This window comes from Limulus polyphemus, unplaced genomic scaffold (genome assembly GCF_000517525.1).
Source record: "Limulus polyphemus unplaced genomic scaffold, Limulus_polyphemus-2.1.2 Scaffold5462, whole genome shotgun sequence".
NCBI lineage: Eukaryota > Metazoa > Arthropoda > Merostomata > Xiphosura > Limulidae > Limulus > Limulus polyphemus.
The window spans coordinates 30,785-42,318 of NW_013671072.1; the positions used below are offsets into that span (position 1 = coordinate 30,785).

The 11,534-nt window shown below is 32.2% G+C and overlaps 1 protein-coding gene across 1 annotated transcript in view; it reads left to right on the plus strand.

The window, feature by feature from the left end:
• Positions 1 to 5,196, plus strand: part of LOC106472606 (activating signal cointegrator 1 complex subunit 2-like) — a 35,022-nt gene extending 29,826 nt beyond the window's left edge. Inside the window, exons 18-19 of the mRNA XM_013933259.2 lie at positions 844 to 1,006; positions 3,152 to 5,196. Coding sequence (XP_013788713.1) covers positions 844 to 983 — 140 coding nt within the window. The 3' untranslated portion in view covers positions 984 to 1,006; positions 3,152 to 5,196. The remainder of the gene's footprint in view (positions 1 to 843; positions 1,007 to 3,151) is intronic.
• Positions 5,197 to 11,534: the final 6,338 nt, after the last annotated feature.

The following is an 11,534-nucleotide window of genomic DNA, read 5'->3' on the forward strand; positions in this document are numbered from 1 at the left end:
ACAGTAATTATAACTGCAAGTATTACAGTAATTATAACTGCAGGTATTACAGTAATTATAACTGCAGGTATTACAGTAATTATAACTGCAGGTATTACAGTAATTATAACTGCAGGTATTACAGTAATGTTCATGCTACTAATTTATATCATGGCTAAAACTATCATAATATAGTTTATGCCTGTAGTTTCCTTCATGATTGTAATTATAACATAGTTCTTTATACTTATAGTTTCTATCAATGACAGAAATTACCAGTGTTAATTCACCCATAACTGAAAGTCTCACTGTCATTTGTGTAAATAGCTTCTGATATCTTTTGTCAAATGTTTGTGTGAGTGTCTATATATATATAAACACACACACACTGTTTGTTTTTTATCAGTAGTTTTTGGTATCTTACAGTCGTTTGGCTGTTGTATATTTCCTACATTACTGTATTCTGTCATGTTCATTGGATTGTTTTCCTGTATCTAATGTATTATGTTATGTTCATTGGATTGTGTTCCTGTATCTAATGTATTATGTTATGTTCATTAGATTGTGTTCCTGTATCTAATGTATTGTGTTATGTTCATTAGATTGTTTTCATGTATCTAATGTATTCTGTCATGTTCATTAGATTGTGTTCCTGTATTTAATGTATTGTGTTATGTTCACTAACTGGTGTCCTAGTGGTATCACGTTATGCCATGTTCATTTTAGAGCTATGCTACTGTATATGATTGTATGAGAACAAGTTTTTAATAGAAAACATGTCCTAAAGAGCTTTTAATGTCTTTGATGTGATTTAGTTTTTTCATTGTCACTATGCAAACAAAACAATCTTCAATTACATTTCAGGAAAACCCAGAGGTCAAGGTCAAGAAGATCAGACTGTTCGTAACAGGAATTTTAAAGATCGTCACAAAGATCGATTGGCGAACCATAATCGTAGAGCCCAATCTGATAGAAAGAAAGGAAGAGGCATGATTCCAATTTAGGTATCATATTACTGAATTAAAAGGTTTGTAATCTTTCCTGACTGAGTGAAAATGTGTAAAAGACAACCATTTATATTATCGACATTTATTGACTAATTGTTTTGAATTTGATTATTTTTGTGTATTTCTTGATAAGATTTTACTTTAGTAATCAGTATTCAGAGATTTTCTCTGCCTGAAGTCTTTTTTATTAATTATTCTATAGAGATTTGTTCTGACTCAAGTCTACTTACTAATTATTCTGTAGAGATTTGTTCTGACTATAATATATTTAATAATTATTCTGTAGAGATTTGTTCTGACTATAATATATTTAATAATTATTCTGTAGAGATTTGTTCTGACTATAATCTATTTAATAATTATTCTGTAGAGATTTGTTCTGACTCAAGTCTACTTTCTAATCATTCTGTAGAGATTTGTTCTGACTCAAGTCTACTTTCTAATCATTCTGTAGAGGTTTATTCTGGCTATAATCTATTAGGTTGTCAAAAAATTAATGTTGCTTTTTTTTAGATGAAAAAACCCGAACAGCTTGTATATCAAAACAAAACATTTATTAAATGAATTAGTCTCCATTCTTATCAATGATGTTTTTCCATCTTACAATCAGGTTGTTAATGCCCTGATTAAAAAAATCACTTGGCTTTGAAGCAAAAAACATGTCGATGTCCTCTTTAACACTTTTCATGTTTGCATACGATTTCCATTAAGATGGTGTTGCAGCGAACGAAAAAGATGGTAATCTGATGGTGCCATATCTGGAGAATATGGTGGGTGGTGGAGAACTTCCCAACCCAACTCCATAATCTTGGATTGCGTCAAATGTGCCACATGTGGACGTGCATTGTCATGGAGAAGAACAACACCTTTCCAACTGACGAGTGAAGGGCGTTTCTGATGAAGGGCTTGATTTAAACATTCCAGTTGCTGACTATAGATCTCTATAGATCTGGATTGACAGTTCGCTGTGGATTGAGGAGTTCAAAATAAATTACTCCTTTGATGTCCCACCAAATGCAAAGTATCACTTTCTGCGGATGGTTTTATGGTCGGAAGTGGTTTTTGTCTAGGACTGAGCCATTGTTTTTGGCATTTAATATTTGCATAGAGAATCCATTTTTCAACACCGGTGATAATTCTGTCCAAAAATGATTCATGCACATTACATGCCAGAAGAGACGAAGCAACTTTCACATGTTGGAAACGATGATCATCAGAAAGCTCTTGAGGCACCCAAACACCTTCTTTATGGAGTTTTCCCATATACCTTAGATGTTTACGTATTGCTTCACGAGAGTCATGCAATTTCAGGGCAATTTCACAAGTTTGTTGCTTTGGGTTAGACTTAACAAGTGTCGTCAAAGCATCAACATCAATTCCAACATGTCGGCCTCTGCCATCACAGTTTTTAAGGCTAAAGTCACATGAACAAATATTTGCAGAACCATCGTTGATACTTACAAACATTCAAAACATTTCCACAAACTTCTTTGATATTCTTTGTGGCTACAGAGGCATTGCTTCCCTTCTTGTATTCAAACAGCATTACATGCCAAATGTTTGTCTCATCATATGCCATCACTATGAGGGATTAGAGTAAACTAAACTTTACACATTATATAGGCTACACTAACGTGACGTTTAGGCGGTTCGTTTAACAATTATACGTGATGTACATTTTGTTGGGGGTGGTTAATGAAAGTGTTCCAAAATGCGACCTTAATTTTTTGATGACCTAATACTTATTCATTATTCTAGATAACTTGTATTTCTAGGATAAAATAATCTGAGTCTAATCTGCTAATAACTAGATATATTAAAGTAACCAATAGCACATTAAACAAACTGAACAAATCAGGATATTAGACATGATAGAAAATTCCTAACTAATAAATGTATGGAAATTAATGAAACAAATGAACTTAAAAATATTTTTTCACTGTTTTAATGTCTTGTTTTATGTATCAAGTTATGGAACAAAACATCTGATTTATTTATGACAGTAAAGAATACTAGTCACGAATAACTGTTGCTTAATTTAATTCCAGCATGTGACAGGACAGTTGGCTTATGAAACAAGAGCAGTTGATTAAGTTAATGTTAGAACACTATATATATGTGTGTTTATTGAAAGGTGGTAACTTTTTTTTTTCTTTTGTATTCAGTGTAGACCAACATCATAACATTCAATAACTACAGCATGTGGTGAATCCAGTTCGATACAGCTGTCAGACAGTCGGAGATCTCTGTATCTGTACGAGCAGGTTACACGATTGGGGGGAGATGGTATTATGTAATACTAAAACTGGAAATCACATTTGTTGGGTCTTTCTTGACAGAAGTGGTTAAACATTAAGGAACATTTTAATGAGGTTAATTTGATCTATCTTGACAAGGGTAGTATGTGATAAAAAATGGCTAAAAACTGAAAATGATATGAAGTACATTGTTAATGATGAGACGTTTCACTTCCCCCTTTTTTAACCATTTTAATTCTTCTAATGTAAGGTTGTGCAAAGTGTACTGTTTTCAGGGAAGGGTTTTGTAAAGCTTAATGGGCCATTAAAAAGAAAAATTTGCAGATTCTTGTTTTACGACGTAAATCAATTAAGCTTATTAAAACTAGAAAATAAATTTTTTCTGCTGTAAATATGGTTAAGGTTTTTTATAAACCTGAAGAATTATTAAAAAAACCATTTAATGTTTCTTTCTTAACTTTTGTATATAAAGTACACGTGATAAATAAACCTTATGGAACTGTGTAAAGTAGCTTTGCATTACACAAGTTGTTTAATTTTTCCGAAATTTTAGTTTCTGTACTTGGTATTACTAAACACCTATTTTATCAGCATCCCATGAGAAAAAATTTTAGTTTGGTTCAATATTTCAAAATCAAAACATTTCTTATATTTGTTTGAGTTTTTTTTTTTTTATAAATGTACCTTTTGAGAAAGGCTTAAACACAACAACTCACTTCCAACACACTTGTTTCATTTAAATTTGTTTATGATGTGGTGTTGAGTATTCTTTTCTTCTCTTTCATTTGTTTTATATCTTTCCTTTTTTTTATAGACTCCTAAACTATATTAAAATTACATAGTTTTTGCCACTTATATTCATCCGAAAACTAAATTTGAGAGAAATTTTAATCTGTGCAGTTCCTAGACACTGATTTGTAGTTTTGTCAAATGCTGTTAGAATACGTGTTTGTTTCAAAGCTTCTAAGTGCATGTATTCTATTGTTTTTGTTGTTATAACATCAAAAAAATATGTAGCATCACTGTAAGAAAGTCTGTAAAGAATGTTTTTATTGTTCTAAGAAACCAAACTAAAATTATTTGTGTTGCAGTACATCTGTTAAAGCCTACTCTTACGCTTCTGAAAACATTTGTTAAAGTATACTCCTTACGCTTCTGAAAACATCTGTTAAAGTATACTCCTTACGCTTCTGAAAACATTTGTTAAAGTATACTCCTTACGCTTCTGAAAACATCTGTTAAAGTATACTCCTTACGCTTCTGAAAACATCTGTTAAAGTATACTCTTACGCTTCTGAAAACATCTGTTAAAGTATACTCTTACGCTTCTGAAAACATCTGTTAAAGTATACTCTTACACTTCTGAAAACAACTGTTAAAGTATACTCTTACACTTCTGAAAGTTCATCTTTACTATTCCAAACTTGGTGTATATGAAATATTTAATGTTGAAAAAAAATCTATATACATGTGGTATAGAGCCATATTTAATACAGTCATCTACATTATTTTGCAACAAAATGTTCAAAGCGGTAGCTCATCAGGCATCTTATAAAATGTAAGTATTGATCACATGTTCATGTAGCTATGAACAAGTTATTAATATTACTGTAAGTATTGATCACATGTTCATGTAGCTATGAACAAGTTATTAATATTACTGTAAGTATTGATCACATGTTCATGTAGCTATGAACAAGTTATTAATATTACTGTAAGTATTGATCACATGTTCATGTAGCTATGAACAAGTTATCAATATAACTGATGCAGTATTCTGTTGAGAAGAGCCTCACTCTCCTTTTTGTTTCTGAATAGAAGTTTTTTTTGTATCAAAGAATTGACTGTATGTGTTGAACTACGTGTGTAGATTAAGATATATTTTGACCAGAGAGTATGTATATTTTATGCAAAGTATAATGAGATAACAATAAAATTTTGAGTGAAAGTTACTGTTACTTGATAATGAGTATGTTAGTTGAAGAAAGTAATTTGTAGGAACATTAACAAAATTCTAACTGACAATGTGGTTTCACTTTTGGCTTGAGAGTATACACCGTTCAAACTTCTTCAGTCTTTCTACACATTTGTATAATAAAAAAAACTAGAAACCTTTACGGCACATTACATTTATGTTCTTAATGTATTTATGAAAATATCAGGTCATGAGTAGAGGCATATAGTCATAAACAGTACTCGCCTCTCTGCAGAACAAGGAGCTATTACCTCACACATCTGACATGATTTTTTGTTTTTTTTTGTGCATGTCACAAGGCTTGATTGGAAATCCCACCCCTATAGGTATTAGTGTGGACTGCACCATCCTATAATGTAATCATAATTAAACTATATCCTTTAACCAGTTGGATGGGGGAACAAATCCCCATAAGCACTAGCTTTACAACAAAAGCTCATTATTGTCCTCGGCCTTTCTGTATATCCTTTAACCAATTGGATGGGGGAACAAATCCCCATAAGCATTAGCTTTACAACAAAAGCTCATTCTTGTCCTCGGCCTTTCTGTATTCAGATGTTCTTTCTGAAGAATAATGGAATTATTATTATTATTACCATTTATAGCTAGCCTTTCTTCACTTTATTTTCTTGATTGTGAAAAAGAAAAATACCAAATTTTAAACATTTCAGTTAGAGCTTTACTTTGAATTATCTTTAATCTGATTTGTTATTTTGGTACACTTGTTGTTGTGTCTGCCTAGACTTCTATGATAGTACTATTTCCCATTGTTTTATATGAATGTATGTGTTTCATTACATCCGATTTTCTTTCATCATTTCACCAGTAACATAGGCCTGTGTACCTCAAACATACCAGGCCAACTTTTATATAATATAAAATGGCTTGTGGATAATCTCAATTGCACATTCATGTTTCCGCATTACTGACATCTTCCAAAGTTCTGATATTCCTCAAGAGGAGTCATCAGTTCTTGTAATGGTGACTGAAGACACTCTGAAGATCAATGATGTTACTGCCATTCTTACCTCATGTCCAGAATTCCTCCTGCTTTGGTTTCTTCATTTGCCTACCCCCATCTATGACCTACTTTGACTGTTTTCAATGCCTACTTTTCTTCTGGTTTTCTCTTCTTCAACAAAGATCTACCTTCATCCTTTGCTGCTTGGATTACATAGGTATTTATCTTTTGTTTTCTCTTTCTCCAGTTGTATTTTGCTGACTCTTAGGCTACCTTGTTGCATGAGCCTCAATCACTTTTAATTTTTTTTTTTTTTGTTTAGTTATAATTTTTCAGCTTAGAGATCTTCTAATGTTTCTACTTTTTGTTTCACTCACTCACCATCTACTTGTCTTCATCTCTAACTCAACTTTTTTTTGCCATGCTTCATTTTGTTTTAGAGCTTTTTACATCACGACCCTTTCAGTTTTACTGGGGGGAACTTGCACATGTCTGTTTTCCACCTTGACTTCGATTTCCTTCATCTTTTGTATCCCACGCAACTTGTTTTAATTGTTTCTTGGATGTAATTCATTCAATTGCCTTACTTTGTGATGTTTGCCTGCATCAGTCTTCTTTCAGGGACCTCTTGTTTTCAGTGGTCTGCCCACCCCCTCTTATGTTTACAGTGGTCTCACCAATCCTCTCTTGTTTTCAGTGGTCTCACCAATCCTCTCTTGTTTTCAGCGGTCTCATCAATCCTCTCTTGTTTTCAGCAGTCTCACCACCCTCTCTTGTTTTCAATGGTCTCACCAATCCTCTCTTATTTTCAGCGGTCTCACCAATCCTCTCTTGTTTTCAGTGGTCTCACCAATCCTCTCTTGTTTTCAGTGGTCTCACCAATCCTCTCTTGTTTTCAGCAGTCTCACCACCCTCTCTTGTTTACAGCGGTCTCACCAATCCTCTCTTGTTTTCAGCGGTCTCACCAATCCTCTCTTGTTTTCAGTGGTCTCACCATCCTCTCTTGTTTTCAGTAGTCTCACCACCCTCTCTTGTTTTCAGTGGTCTCACCAATCCTCTCTTGTTTTCAGTAATCTCACCATCTTTTCTTGTTTTCAGTGGGTTTGCTTCCCCTTTTTAACTCCCTTTAACACTTCCATTTTTTAGGTCTCCAGTCCAAACTCCCCAGATTTTGCAGTAGCTGCTCTGTGTCTGGATTGATTCAATCTCTATTAATATGCCAATCCTCCTCTTTCAATGCTTTCCATTTCTGCTGTCACTGGTGTGGGAATGTTTTGTACACATCTCATCCCCAGGCCATCCTCTTTTCTCTCTCTCTCTCCAGTTCTTACAAATCTTCCAAGCCGTTTTTCATCAATCTGCCTCCTTGTTGTCCAGTTCCTTTTCTGGACTAGAACCTCTGTTTAGTTCTTGGGGCTCTCATATGTCCATCATTTGAACCATTTCCAACATTTTCCATCTACCATCTTTCTTTTATGATATATTTCAGTAAATTGAATTCTCAGAACACTTAGCCTCAAACACAATACTTCATAAAAGTATGGGATTCTGTAACAATCTTTTCAATTTATTGGGACTCGAGTTTAAAAATGGTAACCCAGGATTGAAATGGCATATTAAAATCCAAATCAGCACAGAATACATTAATGTCACACAATTACAAATCATAGAAGGGAAATATTTACAAAAAAAAGTTTTAATATCGCACAGTAAACATCATAGACATAATTAGCTGTATTCTAAAGAACCCCGAACAGATGTACATGCCTAGTTTAGTCCATAAAACTCTTGAAACAAGTTCGGATGATCCACATAGCTATTTCAGTACAAGTTAAGTATTTCTTTACTCTGTCTCATTGTTGCCATCTTCTTACTTTTCTTGGTCCTTCGAATTGCAAACTTGCTGGTAAACACTATGAAGTGATAATGATAAACCTCTAACAAAGATGAACAATAGGTGCATCTTGTTAAGCTGAAAACTGTCACTTACTTGTCTTTAATAAACTAAATTTACTAGAAGACTATATATATATATAATTTATTTGGATAAATAATAATTTGTATTAATCGCTATCACTTCATGATGTTTACCAGGAAGTTTGCAATTCGAATTTGGACTAATATGTTTTTATAAAAAACTGACATATTAAGGTTAATTTGCATCAAATTTTAATTTGGTGTCATTTATTTGAAAGTTCCTCGATAACGTGTGCCAATATTGATAATCACTGTATGGACATGTGCTGGTGTATTTTTTACACTTTCTATCCCCATCCTACACCTATAACATATTTTATTCTCTTTTTTTATGCTGTCGAATATTTTAATAATATGCCAACTACTTTTGATTTTGTGAACATAAACAAAAAATAATATGATTTTCTGTTAAGAAAATAATTAAATAGCTCATAAATACTTTTTTGACATCCTGAATACATATTACACGAAAAATGTGCTTTTAAGTAGAATGTCATTTCACCTTTAAAACTGTTTTAAGTAGAAATAGAACAAGCTTGAAAAGTATGTGTGAAACATTTTAAACTTAGTAGCGGGTATTCATTATCAAATAACCTTATGTTATGAATACCTTTTCCAAGCTGATGAAGTATAATTATAATTCAGAGGAGGACTACTAGCATTATACCTGGGATGGAAAGGTTGCCATATGAGGATAGGTTAAAATCTCTTGAAAAAAAAAAGAGTTAGAGGGAATTTGATTGAGGTGTTTATATTGTAAAGGGTATTGATATTGTTAACACTTTTTTTTTTATATTTAATGGTAAGATTAGGAGACACAAGTACAAATTTTGGCAAGGAAGGAGTCATCTTGAGCTATGACATCTTTATTTTTTTAATAGAGTGGCTGGCCTTTGGAATGAGTTTCCTTTAAATGTGGTGGATACAGTTAATTAAAGGTAATGTAAGCAAAAGCTTCATATACAGGGTGTCCGAGAAAAATACCAATTTATTTATTATTCAAAATGCAAGCTGTTAACAGTCATACACATATCAATTCTTGGTATTTTATTTCCAGAAATATATACAACTGAAATTATAAATGTGTTTGTTGGACTTTAAGAATATAATGTCTATTTTCCCTATGGGTCCAGACATCTGAGACACCCTGTACATTTGAATAATAAGGGCTGGCTTTGAGTTTTTAGTGTTTAGTTTAATATAGTAGATAAGATGGACCAAAACTAAAGGCCCCTTGTTGTCTTTAATGTTATGTTAAGAAGTGAAAATTAAAAGAAAATAACTAATTTGATATGAATAGTAAACAACTTGTGTTAAAAATCTGATATATATATATGTATATGTTTTTTCTAATATGATTTTTAGCAACGAAGAAAAAATACAATGTAGGCTTAAGTTCTAGAATAGCAGTGCCATCTTAAGAAGAAACAAATAACGTTCAAATATTGATGACGATAAGAAAACGTTTTCATTGACTAACGAACACCGAGTACTTTTCTTTGTATTGAAGATGAGCTGATTTGTTGATGATAATTAGTTGCAATAGGATGACTTTAACTGACTTTCTTTGCAAGTAAATAAGTATTATCTGCTTGTTAATGACGGATAACGTGCGATCATGTCATGTGATCTCAAAACTAGTAATCTAAGATCAGTCAGTATGAAAAGCTATGATATGTATTGTTTAATTATTTATTAAATCTCTGTAATTAATTTATGAAAATTACTTAATGCTAAGTTAATTAATTGACGTTTTTATTATTTTTTTAGATTTCTTGTGTCTTTACCTAACAAAACGTAAACTAATTTAACTATCATTTAACAAGACGGAAATGAAATTTAAAATTACCTAAGCGGCTACATCAGGTGCTTTGTTTCATGAGCTAATGAGACCGTGAAACACTTTAAGATATTTATTAAGTAACGTTCGAAGATCGATATTTTAAGTATGTTTTAATTTGGCGCTTGTGTGATTTCCGCCATGGTTAAAAACGTAGTGATAATACACAGTACTATGAATGCACCGACGCTGCGTTGTCTGCCGTGTCCGTGCTCTTAAAGGTGTTATGTTTTCATCTCCAAGAAGGTATGATTGAACGTTGAACTAGTTAAGATACGTAAGCGTAGTGGTAGTTTTGTAACCATATCGCTAAGTAGTATAGCATTTTTATATAACAAGGTATTGTTCAAGTACTGTTTTAAATTGCATTCAAAAAACGTGTGAATGTAAACTGGTAAACACAGGGCAAGTTTTTCAGTTTAAGCACGTAATCCATAAATCATACGATGGCAAAATAACTGTGAAGGTTTGGTGTGCACGTGTTTTAAATAGTAATAGCATTGAAATGTGTATATAATAATTTTTGTAAGCGTATTCATAACGTTGAGAAAATATGACGTGTGTCACATATGTAGCTAGAGTAAACTTTGTATAATTTTATAAAACTAAAAGACATTCAAAATGTTTATTCATAGTCGAAAACTTGATTTTTAAATTTAAATATTTTGTGTAATATAGCTATTTTTAGGCCCTTTTTTTTTCTTTATTAGTAAATTTTTTGTTCTTATAAAGTATTAAACTTCTGAAGTGCGGTACTGGGTTAACCAAGCACCGGCCCCAACCACATAATTATTTGGTGAATGCACATAATAATGATAAAAATAGTTTATTTCTTCCCTACCGTTTGCTACACACTACTATCACTTGTACACAGGTGTATACTTGTAGACATAAGTTCACAAATAATGTTTTCATTTTCAACTGGAATTTATTCGCTATTGGTACTGTGACTAACGTACAAACAAACTTATACAATTTCACGTCTAATTGATCGAGTAACTGAATATATGCGATAACTAACACTGATCTGAATACTTCACTCTCTTCTTAATTAGTTAACGAAATGAAACCTGACTCAACGCTTCACTGGTTGTCGTATTTATAATGCATCCTTGTTTTTAGATATTTCTTAAAGTCTCTCGATCATAAACATTCTAGGACTACTTTTGTAAACTTCTTAAATTTAGCGTCACCATCGTGTTAGCAACTTTTCTAGCAAACATTGAAAATAATATATGTTAAAATTTATTGTACAATATAGGTTTCAATAAGTGTATCTGGTTTTTTGGCAAAGATATTTAAAAATAAATATTGTTACAGGCACATAATAAACAAACTAAACTAACTATGTAATAGTTATGTTATTATGAAAAGCTAAGCGAAAAAACTGTCCCACAAACTTAATAAAATATTTAGCCTCACAAAAGGTTAAGTTCTTGCTGTCAATTTTCCTTATGGAAAAAGCATACAGTGACGTGCCTTTTTTTATTTAAAAAAAAATGTCCACAACTAAAAGATACACCTTATTTCATACTTT